The sequence below is a fragment of the Tursiops truncatus genome, chromosome 20 (assembly GCF_011762595.2).
Source record: "Tursiops truncatus isolate mTurTru1 chromosome 20, mTurTru1.mat.Y, whole genome shotgun sequence".
NCBI lineage: Eukaryota > Metazoa > Chordata > Mammalia > Artiodactyla > Delphinidae > Tursiops > Tursiops truncatus.
The window spans coordinates 5958902-5972590 of NC_047053.1; the positions used below are offsets into that span (position 1 = coordinate 5958902).

Sequence of the window (13689 nt, forward strand, 5' to 3'; positions counted from 1 at the left end):
TGCATCAGGCAGCCAGGGCCGGGCACGGACCCAAGGCCAGGGGACAGGCTCCACGGAGCTGCAGGGGCTCCCGGGGCCCTATCACCTCCAGTCAGCTGGACCTCAGGGCATGGGCTCTGGGGTCAGACTGCCCACCTTCAGAGCCCAGAGCAGCCCCTCCTGGTCGTGTGACTGGACAGGCTTCTGAAGCCCCCGACCCTCAGTCTCCCTGTCCGCAAAAAAGGGGGCCTGACCATAGGCGGCCTGCTCGGGTCACTACAAGACTTAAATAAGTCACCGCGTGGAAGTTTCTTTAAAAAGCACTGTCAGTTGTGAATATCTTTAAAGACCAGGGTTCTCCGGCTTCCTGGCAGCCGCAATCCTCCCCCGGGGCGCACAGGGCATGGGTGTCTACAGCAGGACACACTAAGGACACAAGCCGGTCACCCCCCTGGATCTGGATCCGAGGGGTTTTTTTCAATGCAATTGGAAAACTGCCGTTTCCAGAGATACCGACTGATTTGCTCTGTTTTGTTCAGACCAAACAGAGGGTCAACTACACCCGCATGACTCTCACATGACCTGCTGTTCCCCACGTGGGACATATTGGTCCTTCTGACCCAAACACAAGATTTCTAATGCGCGGTTCACAGCTTGCGTGTGCCAGGTCCTGAGATGGGCTGACGGTGGACATGTCCTAGGGGGACCGCATAGCACAGAGGTCCAAACCAGGGCCGACGCCCTGCACCCACTCCCCCGACTCTGCAGCGATGGGCGCCGGGGGGTGGGGGGTGGGGGGCGCTGACCCAGCCAGGAGTCAGGGGCCATGAAAGGGAAGCCAAGACCTGGGAGAGAAGGAGGAATAGGGAGGCTGAGAGTGGACAGAAAGAATGTTCCAGACAGAGCGAAGAGCAGAGCATCGTGTGTAGCCTGGGAAGCAGAGAGAACTCGCCCCCTAGGAACCGAGTGGGTCTGGGTGGCCAGAGCTTTGGCTTTGGTGGAAGAGGGGTGAGAGGCGCATTCTAGCAGCAGAGCCTGCTCCCCGGACCCCCGGGCCGCCCGCCGAGCTGCGGGGAAGGGGATAGAAGCTGGAGTGCTGGGGCCGAGGGGTGGGCGGGAGAAGCGGAAGCAGAGGCAGCGGGTGTAGACAACTGTTTTGTAAAGCTCAGCTGTCAAGGAGAGAAGCAGCAGGCGGGAGGGTGTGAAACGGAAAGAGGGCTCCCCGCCTGCATTAAGGTGGGGGGAGCACACTGACACCTAGAGGAACTGAGCTGGTAGAGATGGGGGGCGGGGGGGTCGTGGATCAAGGGAGCAGGTCGTCTGAGGACCAGAAGTAAACGGGATCTGAGACACAGTGGAAGGAGGACATGCCATCAGCAGACGTAACCTGGGGGTGTCCACACCCAGGGAGACATTTAGGACCCTGAGTCTGTCATTATGGGGGTGCTGGCCACCCCTCCTAGCAATGCATCACTTGTAATACAGGAAGCACGCTTTCTACATCATCACCTGGGTGGCAGATAAAACCACCAAGAAGGTCAAGCTGAGGACCCTGGTCTCCGCCAGGACTTGGTAATTCATCAACCCTCTTTAGGACCACTGACTCCCCCACGGCATCCTGGTGAGGGATGTGTCCCTATTCACATGTCACATGGAAGCAGAGGTCCCCTGGAAGGTGCCTGTGGCTTGCAGAGAGAAATGAAGAACTGGGGTCGACACACTACAGCCACGGGCCCAATCCGGCCCACCGTCTATTACTGTGAACAGCGTTTTATGGGAACACAGCGGTGCCCACTCTTTTACGTATCACTGTGGCACAATCGAGTAGTTGCAACGGAGATCTTACGGCCGCAGAGTCTAAAACATTTACAATCTGGCCCTTTTCAGAAAAAGTTCGCCAAGCCCTGCTGAAGAGCCCTGGACTAAGGTCTATCCGCGTGTCCGACCTCAGGTGGGATGCGGGCCTTGGAATGTCTGATTCTGAAACTCACAGGCTACTGCTGCTGCATCTTGCCTTCTTTATCAGGAGGGTGTCTTCTTGTGGAAGAAGAAATTCGACAAAGTTCTCTCATTAACCCACCTTGATATTAGCAATGCTAACTGGTTATCTATCCTGCTTCTCAACAGAGCCCACGTCCACTACTCGGCAACCAAGGTTGTCTTATTAAACCAGACATCAGATCAGTATAGACAACATCCACACTCTACCCTGGCCTCCAAAACCCTGCACGACTGGCCTGTGTCCACCCCTCTGTTCTCATCACACACCTGCCACTCTACCTGTGTCTGCTTTCTGTTCCTTGAACAGGCCAGGTTTGCTCATGCCTCAGGGTCTTTGTGCGTGCTGGTCCCTCTGCCTAGAATGTTCTTCCTCCAGCTCTCTCCAAGGCTGGCTCCTCCTCGTCAGCTGGGTACCAGCTCAAATGCCCCCTCCTAGGACCAGACTATCAGAAGTGCCCAGGGCAGGGGGTGGCGGAGGGATGGAGTGGGAGGTTGGGGTTAGCAGATGCAAACTATCATATATAGGATGGATAAACCACAAGGTCCTACTGTAGAGCACAGGGAACTCGATTCCATATCCTGGGATAAACCATAATGGAAAAGAAGATGAAAAAGAATGTACGTATGTGTATAACTGAAGCACTTTGCTGGACAGCATAAGTCATCACAGCACTGGAAATCAACTGTACTTCAATCAAATAAAACCTGTTTTAAAAAGTGCCTTCCTCTCCCAGCCTTCCTCTGACACATCTGCTGCCCGCTTGTGTCCTGAGCATTTCGCACCCTCTGAAGTTATGTACTTGTTTACTTTATGTCTCCTCCGTTACAATGTAAGCTCCCCAAATGGTGAGGATTTTTGCTCAAGACTGAAACTTGAACTCAAGAAGACGCTCCACACCCTTAACAGTTAAACCAGCCCTGACCCAAGTCGACGGGATGCAAAGCACAGCTGTGACCCACAGAGGTAATTTCACACTCCTTAGTCGTCACGTTAAAAAAAAAAAAATGAAAAGAAACAGATGAAATTAATTTAATAATAGAGTCTATTTAACCTGATAAATCCAAAACATTATCATTTCAAATGTAATCAATATAAAAAATGATGGAGCTATTTTACATTCCTTTTTTCACACCAACTCTGAAATCTTGTGAGGCTCTGAGACACATTTCAAGCACTCAACAGCCACATGTGGCCTGGTGCCCGACAGAGGAGAGAGTGCAGTCTTAAAACAGTGTTTTCCTCTGTCAAATGCTGCCTGATCACTTTGCATGAACACCCACTTAATCCCCACAGCAGCCCTAGGAGGGAAACACAATTATTAAGCCCATTGTACAGACGGGCAAATAAAGGCAGAGTCTGGATTCAAACCAGACAGTCTGGTTCCACACTCTCTGCTTTTATCCACCATTGAAATTGCCTTTCATTCTTGGCTGAAGCCATGGATGAATCCAGTAACAGAAGAGGCCCCACAGCATACAGCCTGAAGCCCAGGCTTGGGTTCTAATCCTCCCCCTACCGATGACTACGGATGTGACCTTGGGCAAGTTCTCCTATCCCCCTGTCCTCAATCTTCCCATCCATAAAATGGGAGTAACAACGATAGCACTTCACAGAGCTGTGCTGATTCAACGATGCAACGTCGGTAACACACATACAGTGGTACTTCATGTCAACTATATTATAAGCACCAATCAGTGTTACTCTGTTATCAGGCATTAGTGATGGCTCTTCTCTCCTACCAGCCTTGACTCAGTGAACTTCCTGGGTTTTCTGGACCCTGCAAGGAGGCGATAGTAATAGCGACTGCCCCACATGGTTGCTGTGGTCAGCCTTCCATCCACCCTACATCATCCCCGGGCAGAGATCTGCTAGGACCAATGGCTGCAGGAACAGGGCATGGGGTAGAGGGAAGGGAGGTGATGTAACATCTGGGCAGAGAATAAGGAGACTCCACTTGGAAAAGGCCAACAGCAGTCCACGGGGACAGTGTCCAAACAACAGGTACAGTTTGGGGAAGAGTGACAGAGGATGGCCAAGGGAGATGGAGAAGAGGCAGCTGAGGACAGGGAGGATGGCCACGGTGATGATGGAGACGAAGACGGCTACCAAGCCCGGGCTCAGAGCCAAGCCGGGGCCGAGACTTAAAACACGGGGGCCCTTCCATCCAACTTTCTCAATGGCCCCGTGAGGAAGGTGCTAGCCATTCTCATGTCCCAGAGCCAAGAGTCACACCCAGGTCTGTTGAGCTGCACACACCACATTCCATCTCCAACACTGGAGCCCGGGTGTGGAGGCCTGGCCCGACCACCTCCCACCTGGGTGACCTCCGTGTGCCTCAGCTTCCTCCAAGGCCAAGGGCAGGCTCGGTCAGCTGATCTCACCATCCCCTTAGAGCTCTGAAGTCTCATGGGGCAATCAGCTCAGCCTCTTCTAGGATAAGACAGTCCTGTTCCCCTGGGGATGACTGAGCAAAGAAAAGTCCCATTGCCCATTAGGGGCTGAGGTTGACCAGAAGTTTCCCAGAGTTCAGGTGCATGGTCCAGGCTGTCGGGCTTTACCTGCAGCCTTAAACCTGTTCCTGGGAAGATGAACTCAGAGCTACCTGTGCTTCTAAAACCTCTGTAAAGAAGACTTTCTTGGCAGAGTGAACAGAATGGGCAGGGCCCCCGGGTGTCAGCCTCTCTTGAGCCCAGCCAGGGAAGCAAAGCTCCCAGCCTCTGGCCACACTGAGCCTTGGAGTCCTGGATTGGCCCCAGATGGGAGGAGAGAAGCCGTGGGGCTTGGGGAGAAGCATGGGCACTGGAAACCAGGGCCTCCCAGCTCAGCTCTCCACTGGATGACCAGCCCACGAGGCTGTCAACGTGACCAACTCCTTGCTAATTTTGCAGACAGGGCAGCAGAGGGGCACACAACCTTGATGAGAGCTCTGTAGTACTCAGGTAGGTAACGGACACCTACAGGCTGGCTCCTACGTCCATCCAAGTGAAGGACCATCTTGTCATTCCCTGCAAATAGTCACTGAGCAATAACGATGATCTTCCAGGCAATGTTCTTGGATCTGAGATGCCACAGCGAATATAAAGACAAAACCCTTGCCTACGTGGAGCCTACATTCCGGTAGGGACAGAGACAATAAACCAGTGAACGTACCAATATATGATGTTAGACGGCGTAGGGGCTCGGAAGAAAATAAAGCAGGGGACAGGAACAGATGAGGAGGTTAGGAAAGGTGGTACCACCTGAGCATCAACTTTCACAGCACAAATATCTGGTGCTGGAAAGTTTCCGGCCACAAAACAGGGGGGGAAATACCCCGAGGCGAGAACACACGCAGCGTGAGGAGGGTCTGGCGTCTGGATCCCAGAGAGAAAGGCAGAAGGTAATAGGAGCCGAGCTCAACAGAGCAGCAAGGGGCCGGGCCACGCAGCGCTGTGACTGAGAGCCCCTCCGTCAACTGTCCAGCCTTCATTCTTGGTCTCCGCGAAGCTTGGAATCGTGCCCCTTGGCTCCCTCGGTCCGCTGTTAACGCACGCGGCTTTGACAGTGGGCAGATGACTGACGGCCCGGGTACCCAACTCACAGTGGTGTGTAGCTGAGGCACAAGTACTTACTTCCTCCAGCAGACGCCACTCGTGATCATGGGAAGTTGGATATCAAGGCTCTGGAAACTTAATACACGAAGTCATCGCTACAGCAAGGGATGGGTACACCACTCTCCCCCCAGCTGCCCCAAGACAGGCTCTTTAGGAGAGAGTCAGGCCAGGTGAACACGCGAGGTCCCCACTCCTTCCCATCTATGAAGCCCACCGCGAGCCTCTGAGATCCTGGGCTCAGGGGACCTGCAACTGCAGACGTGATACGTTTCCTGATGCCTGGCTCTGCTTGGCCTGCTGATCAATTCTGATAGTCGGCACTTGGTATCCACCAGATTGGTCCTAGAACTGTCACGGATACCAAATCCCACAGGTGCGCAAGTCTTACAGTTAGCCCTCTGCATCTGCAGATTCCACTTCCGAGGATTCAACCAACTGCAGACGGCAAACACAGTAAAGGATCCAGGGTGGTTGAATCCGTGGATGGGGGGCCAACCATATGTCTGCTTGCGCCTGCTTCTGCCCAGGTGTCCCCATTCATAGTTGCAGACTGACCCCATCCCTCTCTCAGATGAGCCCAGGCCCTCTGCTCCATCCTGCCCACCTGCCATGGAGAGGACTTAACCCTGCAGCCCAGTAAGAAGGACCAGCCAAGCTCTATCTTGATGTGAACTCGAGTCTTGATGTGAACTCAAACTCCACAGTCCCCGAGGATGTTTGCCTTATTTTATCATCTCCCTCTAGCTCTGGTTCTCAGTTTGCTGAACAATGCAACCGTGTGGGAAGTTTTTGAAACATGCTAATGCCTAGGTTCTAGCCCAGACCAATTAAATCAGAATCTTTGGGACATTAGTATTAATGTCCCAAGAATCTTTGGGACGTTAGCATTCGTATTCTCAGCATATCCTACATCATTCCAATGCGCAGTCAGGGCTGATGCTCGCTGTGCTAAAGGGATCTTCTTCAACTTTAATGTGTGTACAGATCACCTAAAGATCTTGTTAAAAGGCAGATTCTGAATCAACAGGTCTGGGGAAGGGCCCAAGAGTCTGCATTTCTAACCAGCTCTCATGGCATGCAGTCACTACTGGTCCATAGACCACACTTTGAGTAGTGAGGGTCTAGAGGCAGCCAGATTTGCGGGATGGGAGATGGAAATGGGCTTCACTGATTTTCTGGGTCCAAAGTAAATGTCCAGTATTGAAGCTCCTTTTAAAGTTGGAAAGGGATTTCTGAAAGAGTTAGGTTAGGGTCAAGGGCTCTTATAGAAGGAAAGAGGAATTTTCTGCTAATGTGGAAACAGGAGATCCTATACCTAAGAAATGCTACAGGATCCGCTGTGTATTGTAAATAAAGTACCTAACAGACTACCCAGCACGTAGTGGGTACCCCATACTCATGGTACCATTGTTTTTATTAAGACAGGACCCTCACTCCATTCCCTAAACCAAACAAAAAATATATAGTTTTGTTTGTTTGGTTGGTTTCGGTTTGGTATGCTTTTGACTTGCAGGAGCTCCGTAAAGCCCTACAAGCCCTTCCATCCTCAGAGGATGTGCCGCAGGCAGGGGCCAAGCACAGAAGGCTTGGGGCCGGGGGCTTTCATCCCAGACACGACCTCATGGACCCTGCCTGGTCTAAGGATACCAGTGCCTTTATTTCTCTCATTAATTTGATTTGCTTGCCGTGAGTAGGGCAAAACTCCATAGCCCGGCCATGGCTAAAATTGAGGTTTGTTACATTAAGGACCTATTTTAAGTGCTCTCCTTGGTTTAACTTATTAAACAACTCCACACAGCAGGTACTTTTAGTCTCAAGGGCAGATGAGGAAACTTAGAAAGACAAAGAAACTTGTCCAGGTCACATACATAGCATGTGATGGGCTCAGAAAACAAACTGAGACGCAAATGTCAGAGCCCATGTTTTTCAGGGCTTCTCAAATTTCACTTGCTATGTGATCTCATGAACATGCAGGTTCTCCTTCATCGGGTGAGATGGAGCCTGAGATTCTGCATTTCTCACAAACGGCTGATGTGGCTGGTCCTTGGACAGTATTTTGAGTAGCAAAACTACTCATACGCTATGACGCCTCCTGGGATTTCTGTCCTCAAGATCCCTCTACAAGACTCTTGCCACCATCCTCCTATGATCGGTGATCTGTGGATTTGACCAGTGGCAAAAATCACAGTAAATCACCACTTTGAACACCTATACAAAGTTCTGTTTAGACTTCTGCTCAAAATGCAGTCTTCTGTGGCGAAGGATCAGCTATTCGGAAAAGCAGCTGTGTCCATTACAAGCTGTAGATGTTGCAGATAGTTATGAAATTGCTTTTAAATATAAGCATCACCACTGAGAATGCTTTCTGGGCCAGGGAACAATTCCCATCTCTAAAAGCCAAGTAAAGAGTTCCAATTTGAGAAATACATAGGAGGGATTTCTCAAAACATAGGAGTGAATCATTTAACTTTAAGCTTCTCTTCTCAGATTAACAGAGGAGAGGATGTATATAGGAACCAGAAGAAATGACAAATCTTCCCTCCCTGTGAAAGGCATTTAAGGGCAAATCTAGACCATCCACTTAATCAGTCTGGACTCAGTGGCTGGGAACTAGCTGGTTTGTGAATAAGACAGAGAAAATTGGAAGAGAGAGGGATGAAGGTAAGCTCCCAGGGGTACTTTGGGTACCAGAGTGACCTGAAGTTCCAGAATCACAGACAACATTCTGGAGGAGCCTGACTTCAAAACATTAATTAGAATGGCACTTTTCTGCAATTTCCACAGCCCAGTGATTCCCAAACTCTGCTCCATATTAAAATCATCTCCTGCTCAGGCCACGCCCCCACATCAATTAAACTATGATCTCTGGGGGTGGGGCCCAGGTACCCTTAATTTTTAAAGCTCCCCAGGTGATTCCAATGTGCAGCCGAGTTTGAGAACTACTGGCAAAACCTTTCAGTGTCTTCCTTCATAAAATTAAGGAATCCATCTGGACGAGTGGTTCTTTATTCTGTCTTGCATGTTAGAATCACTTTCAAGTGATTTTTTAAAATACTGCTGCCAGCAGCATCCCTAGAAATTCTGGTTAATTTGTGAGGCCCAGGCACCAGCATCATCAGCATTTTTAACAGCTTCCCCAGGTGATTCTACTATGCAGCGAGGGAGACAACTACTGGTGTCAGGGTTTTTGCCCACTTCTTCTATTGCTTACATTTTAAACATCTATGATATTCAGGCTAAAAATGCATCTTAGACTTTTTGAAAAGGTGGACCTCTCATCCTTACTTTTAAGTCAGGGATTTTTAACTTCAGAAGGGTCTATGAATCCCCTTAAATTCTATGCAAAATGTTGGATGGATATATATATTCATATGTATATATTTGGGGGAGGCGAATGTCCTTAACTTTTATCAGAGTCTCAAATGACTTAACTCTTATTACCTTAAAGGCAAGTATGTGATTTCTGATTTAATAAATTTAAGAAAATTAAAGAATGAATGGAAAACCAATTTGGTTTCAACAGCACATCTGCTAGTTTGAATTTGGGACACTTCTATTGCCACCTAGTGGCTGCATATCTTTATTGCAGGTTTAGTTCAGACCATATAGCCCATCCTTTGAAAAGCTATAGGGTGACAGATGTGAAGATTTCAAATCCAAGTATCAAAGCAGAAGCTGTGTCTGAGACTGGAGTCAGAAGTAGACTGGTAATGCTCACAGTAAGAGATGAGCTCCCCACCTGCACTTATAAGGAGACCATCCACCCAGATACTTTGGATTCATGTCCCAAACTGGATTAGGACACTAGGGTTTCTAGACCTGACCGTTGTTACCTACATGCCTCAGTTTGACTGCCAGTTTGCTTTCTTACCAACTGTATGTGCTTGGGAAAATTACTGAGCTCTTCTGTTCCACATATGAAAAGAAGATAATACAAGCACTTGTAAGATTGCTGTGAAAAATAAGTAAGACAATACACGTAAAATGTTCAGCATAACCCTTGGCACAGCACAAGATCCCAATAAATCTGAGGTTATATTATTTATCATTATTTCCTTGCTTTGTTTATTGTTCCATATGGGTTACAGTAAAGACCAAATAAAAGAGCAAAAGGTATATTACTATCACATGGCAACTCATCATATATCCAGAGAATCCACCGAGCACAGAAAAGAGTAACCCTACAACACAGACATAATCCCTACTCTCAGGAAGTCCCTTTGAGATTCCGACAGTTCATCCGTCTCTACGTCTGAGTGCAGCCACTTCTTGTCAGATATCTACCTTCCCACCATGTGAGCAAGAAGGTGACCATACTCCACCACCAAGGCTACTGCAAGCTCCTTTCAGGGAAGAGGATTACGCAGACATTCACTAAATCACAGATGCCCTAAACCAACAGCTCTGCTCCAGCCTGGACACTCACCGGCGGCAGTCTCCCACGCCACTCTCTCTGCAGGGGAACAGTCCCCAGACTCTTCCACAAGCCACCTGCCCAGGGCTCCAGGACCGGCTCCTGCCCAGCTGAAGCAGAAACACCACCGAAACTTCTCACCAGCCTCAGCAAAGATGCAAGGTGATCAGCTCTCACTTACCTGGAGTCTGCTTGGCCGTGCGCACGGGAGTGTAGTGGTTTTTCGAGGATGATCTGACCGGCGTGTTCTCTTTGGGAGAGCTATCGATAGCCGAGATAGTTTCTCTTTCACAGTGTGCTATGGGGATTGGTCCCTGTTGTCTTAAGATGTCAGCCAGAGCCCTGAAAGAGGAGGAGACCACACAGTGAGATCCACCGAGTTGGTGAGTGCAACCACAAAGGAAGCTGGGCTACTATCATCGGCCCTTTGATGGGCGGAGACCCAGTATTCAGTTACAGTCACAGCATCATCTGGTGCTGGTCTCAGCGGGGATACAGGGGAGAGGCTGCCATGCCTGGGGGTACAGGCACTAAAAGGCTGTGATTAAGGTTTCCTTCTTTCATTCATTTCCCACCAATCAACTCTGAGCCCTTTCAAAATGCTGGCTCCCCAAATAAGCCCGTATGCCATGCAGATACGACAGCAACTGGCCCGTGGAATGCCACTTCAGTGAAGGGCAGCCACCACTGGCCTCAAGTTCAGCGGCAGGTGACTAATATCAGGGGGACCAACTTCCCCATGGAAAGACACACACCAAGGAGCATGTACTCTACACGGGTGACCCAAATAAGTACAAAACAGAGCTCCCCTTGTCAAAGAAAGGTGTGATTTAGCTGCAAAGACACGACATACAGATAAAATGATAAATATCAGAACACACGGACAGTGCAGACAGTGAATGCAGCTGAAGCTTAGAGGAAGAAGCAATCAGAGACACAGGAAGGAAAGAGAGATGCACAGAGATGCTGCTGTAGCTGGAGAGGTCCATGCCCTCTGCAAGGGAGCCACGTACCCCGAGAGCAGCTTCTATTCACCCAACGCCTCTCTTCAACAGCCAAACATATGTTTACTGAGGACTCAGCATGCATTAGTCACAGCAGAGACAGAGGTAAAGAGAACACAATTCCTACCCTCTAGGGGCTCAGCATTTAGGGGAAATCGCTCCCCGACGTGGTTTGGAACAGGACTCCCTCTGGGTGGGACAGGTGATACCACTGTCAGTGGGAAACAGACATGCAAGTATGTTCTGAGGAGCCACAAGGGACCACCATCGGACATTGTCATTTCAGGGCCAGGCACCCCATTCTGAGTGCACGAGCCAGGAGGAACTCTTCCATCTACCTGGGTCCCTGAGGGGTGGGCGAGGCACCACGCCCCAGGCCTCTCCCGGCCATCCCGGCCCACCTGAGACCTGGCTACACAAGCCCACTTTGAGGCTTCAGTCCCCTGGAATTCCAGCTCCCCACACCCTGCCTCCGTCGAAAAGTAACCACCAACCGCAGCAGTTTAAAACGTGTCTGGGAGTGGAGAGCTTCCTTTCATTACGCCGCCCCTGACATGCTGAACCTTCCTGGGAGAGGACCATCAAACTGGTAATCTTATCATTTAGTAGCATTTATATAGCAATTTCAGATTTTCCAAATGCTTTCCTCGCACTGGCTTTCTTTTTTCTCAGGCTCTAAGGGAAAAAGCAGACACACGCCACCACCCCATTCACTTCTGTGGACCAAGAAGTGAGGGAGGGGAAGACAGAACCTCACTAGTTTGGTAAAGGAAGTCCAGGCAGACCTGGGGCCTGGAATAAGAAAAAACATTGCCCTACCAAATCAAGAGATTTGGGTTCTAATCCCAGCTCTGCCCAGCTCTGCCAATGATGAGTCGTAAATCTTTGGGCAGATTTGTTAACCTCTGAAGTAGAAATTTAATCTTTTTATCCCCCATCAGCAAAACAAAGGGTTTAAACTAACATGACCTCTAAGATCCCTTTTAATTCCAAAATGTGATCAATATTTTATATACTTTTTAACCACACATCCACGCACATTACCTTGATTCCTTCACCCTTCTGTTTATCAGAGGCACTTTCCTACCATCTTTCTAGGGTAAGGAAACAGTGACTTAAAAGTTATAACAGAGGGCTCCCCTGGTGGCACAGTGGGTAAGAATCCGCCTGCTGACGCAGGGTACACGGGTTCGAGCCCTGGTTCGGGAAGATCCCACATGCCGCAGAACAACGAAGCCCGTGCGCCACAACTACTGAGCCTGCGCTCTAGAGCACGCAAGCCACAACTACTGAAGCCCACGCACCTAGAGCCCATGCTCTGCAACAAGAGAATCCACTGCAGTGAGAAGCCCGTGCACCACAACAAAGACCCAATGCAGCCAAAAATAAAAATAAATAAAAATTTAAAAAAAAAGTTATAACAGAAATACAGACCAATGGAATCAAATTGAAGAGTCCAAAAATAAACCCATACGTCTACGTTCAACTGATTTTTAACAAGGGTGTCGTGATCATGGGGAAAGAAGTTCCTTCAACAAATGGATATCCACATGCAAAAGAATAAGTTGGATTCTCAAAATGGATCATAGACCTAAATATTTAGAGCTAAAACTATAAACTCTTAGAAAAAAATTGAGAAGTAAATCTTTGTGACCTCGGATTTGGCAATGGTTTCTTAGATATGACGCCAAAAGCACAAGGAAAGAAAGAAAAAAACAGGTAAACTAGGCTTCATCAAGACTAAAAACGTTTCTGCATCAGAGCAGCTTGAAGAAAATGAAAGACACCCACAGAATGGGAGAAAATATTTGCAAATCATATTTCTGCTAAGAGATTTGCATCCAGAATATACAAAGAACTCTTAAAATTCAACAATAAAAACCAAACAACCCAATTTTAAAACGGACAAAATATAATCAGACATTTCTCCAGAAAAGGTACACATGAAAAGTAGCTCAACATCATTAGTCATCAGGAAAATACAAAACGAAAACACAATGAGATAACCCTTTACATCCACCAGGATAGCTATAACCAAAAAGAAAATACCAAATGTTGGCAAGGACGTGGAGAAATTGGAGCCTTTATAAACTACTGGTGGGAAGGTGAAACAGTGCAGACCCTTTGGTAAACAGTCTGGCAGTTCCTCAAAATACTAAACAGAGTTACCATATGGCCTAGCAATTAAAATACTCCTAGGTATATGCCCAACAGAAATGAAAACATATGCCTACACAAAACTTGTATATGAAAGTTCATAGCAGCACTATCTTTTTTTTACAGAGGCCCATTCAAGTTGGTTTGTGCATATTTTATTTTACTTATTATAATACATCAATGAAATGTTTTATTTCTATTTTTTATTTTATTTTTTGCGCACACTGCATGGCTTGCAGGATCCTAGGTCGCCGACCACGGGTTGAACCCGGAGCCCGAGCAGTGAGAGTGCTGAGTCCTAACCACTGGACTGCCAGGGAATTCTCCATGGAAGTAACCCAAATGTCCATCAACTGAAGAATGGATCAACAAAATGTAGCGTATTCACACAATGTGTTATTATTTAGCCTTAAAAGAGCAATGATGTTCTGACATGTGCTACAACATGAACGGACCTTGAAAACATGCTAAGTGAAAGAATCCAGTCGTGAAAGACCACATGTTATGATTCTGTGTATATAAAATATGCAGATTAGGCAG

At 48.4% G+C, this 13689-nt stretch overlaps 1 protein-coding gene across 3 annotated transcripts in view; it reads right to left on the minus strand.

The window, feature by feature from the left end:
* SHISA6 (shisa family member 6) overlaps window positions 1-13689 on the minus strand; it is a 243666-nt gene that overhangs the window by 210235 nt on the left and 19742 nt on the right. For all 3 annotated transcript variants that reach the window (XM_019944134.3, XM_019944133.3, XM_019944132.3), the window contains exon 2: window positions 10170-10330. In XM_019944134.3, coding sequence (XP_019799693.1) covers window positions 10170-10330 — 161 coding nt within the window. The remainder of the gene's footprint in view (window positions 1-10169; window positions 10331-13689) is intronic.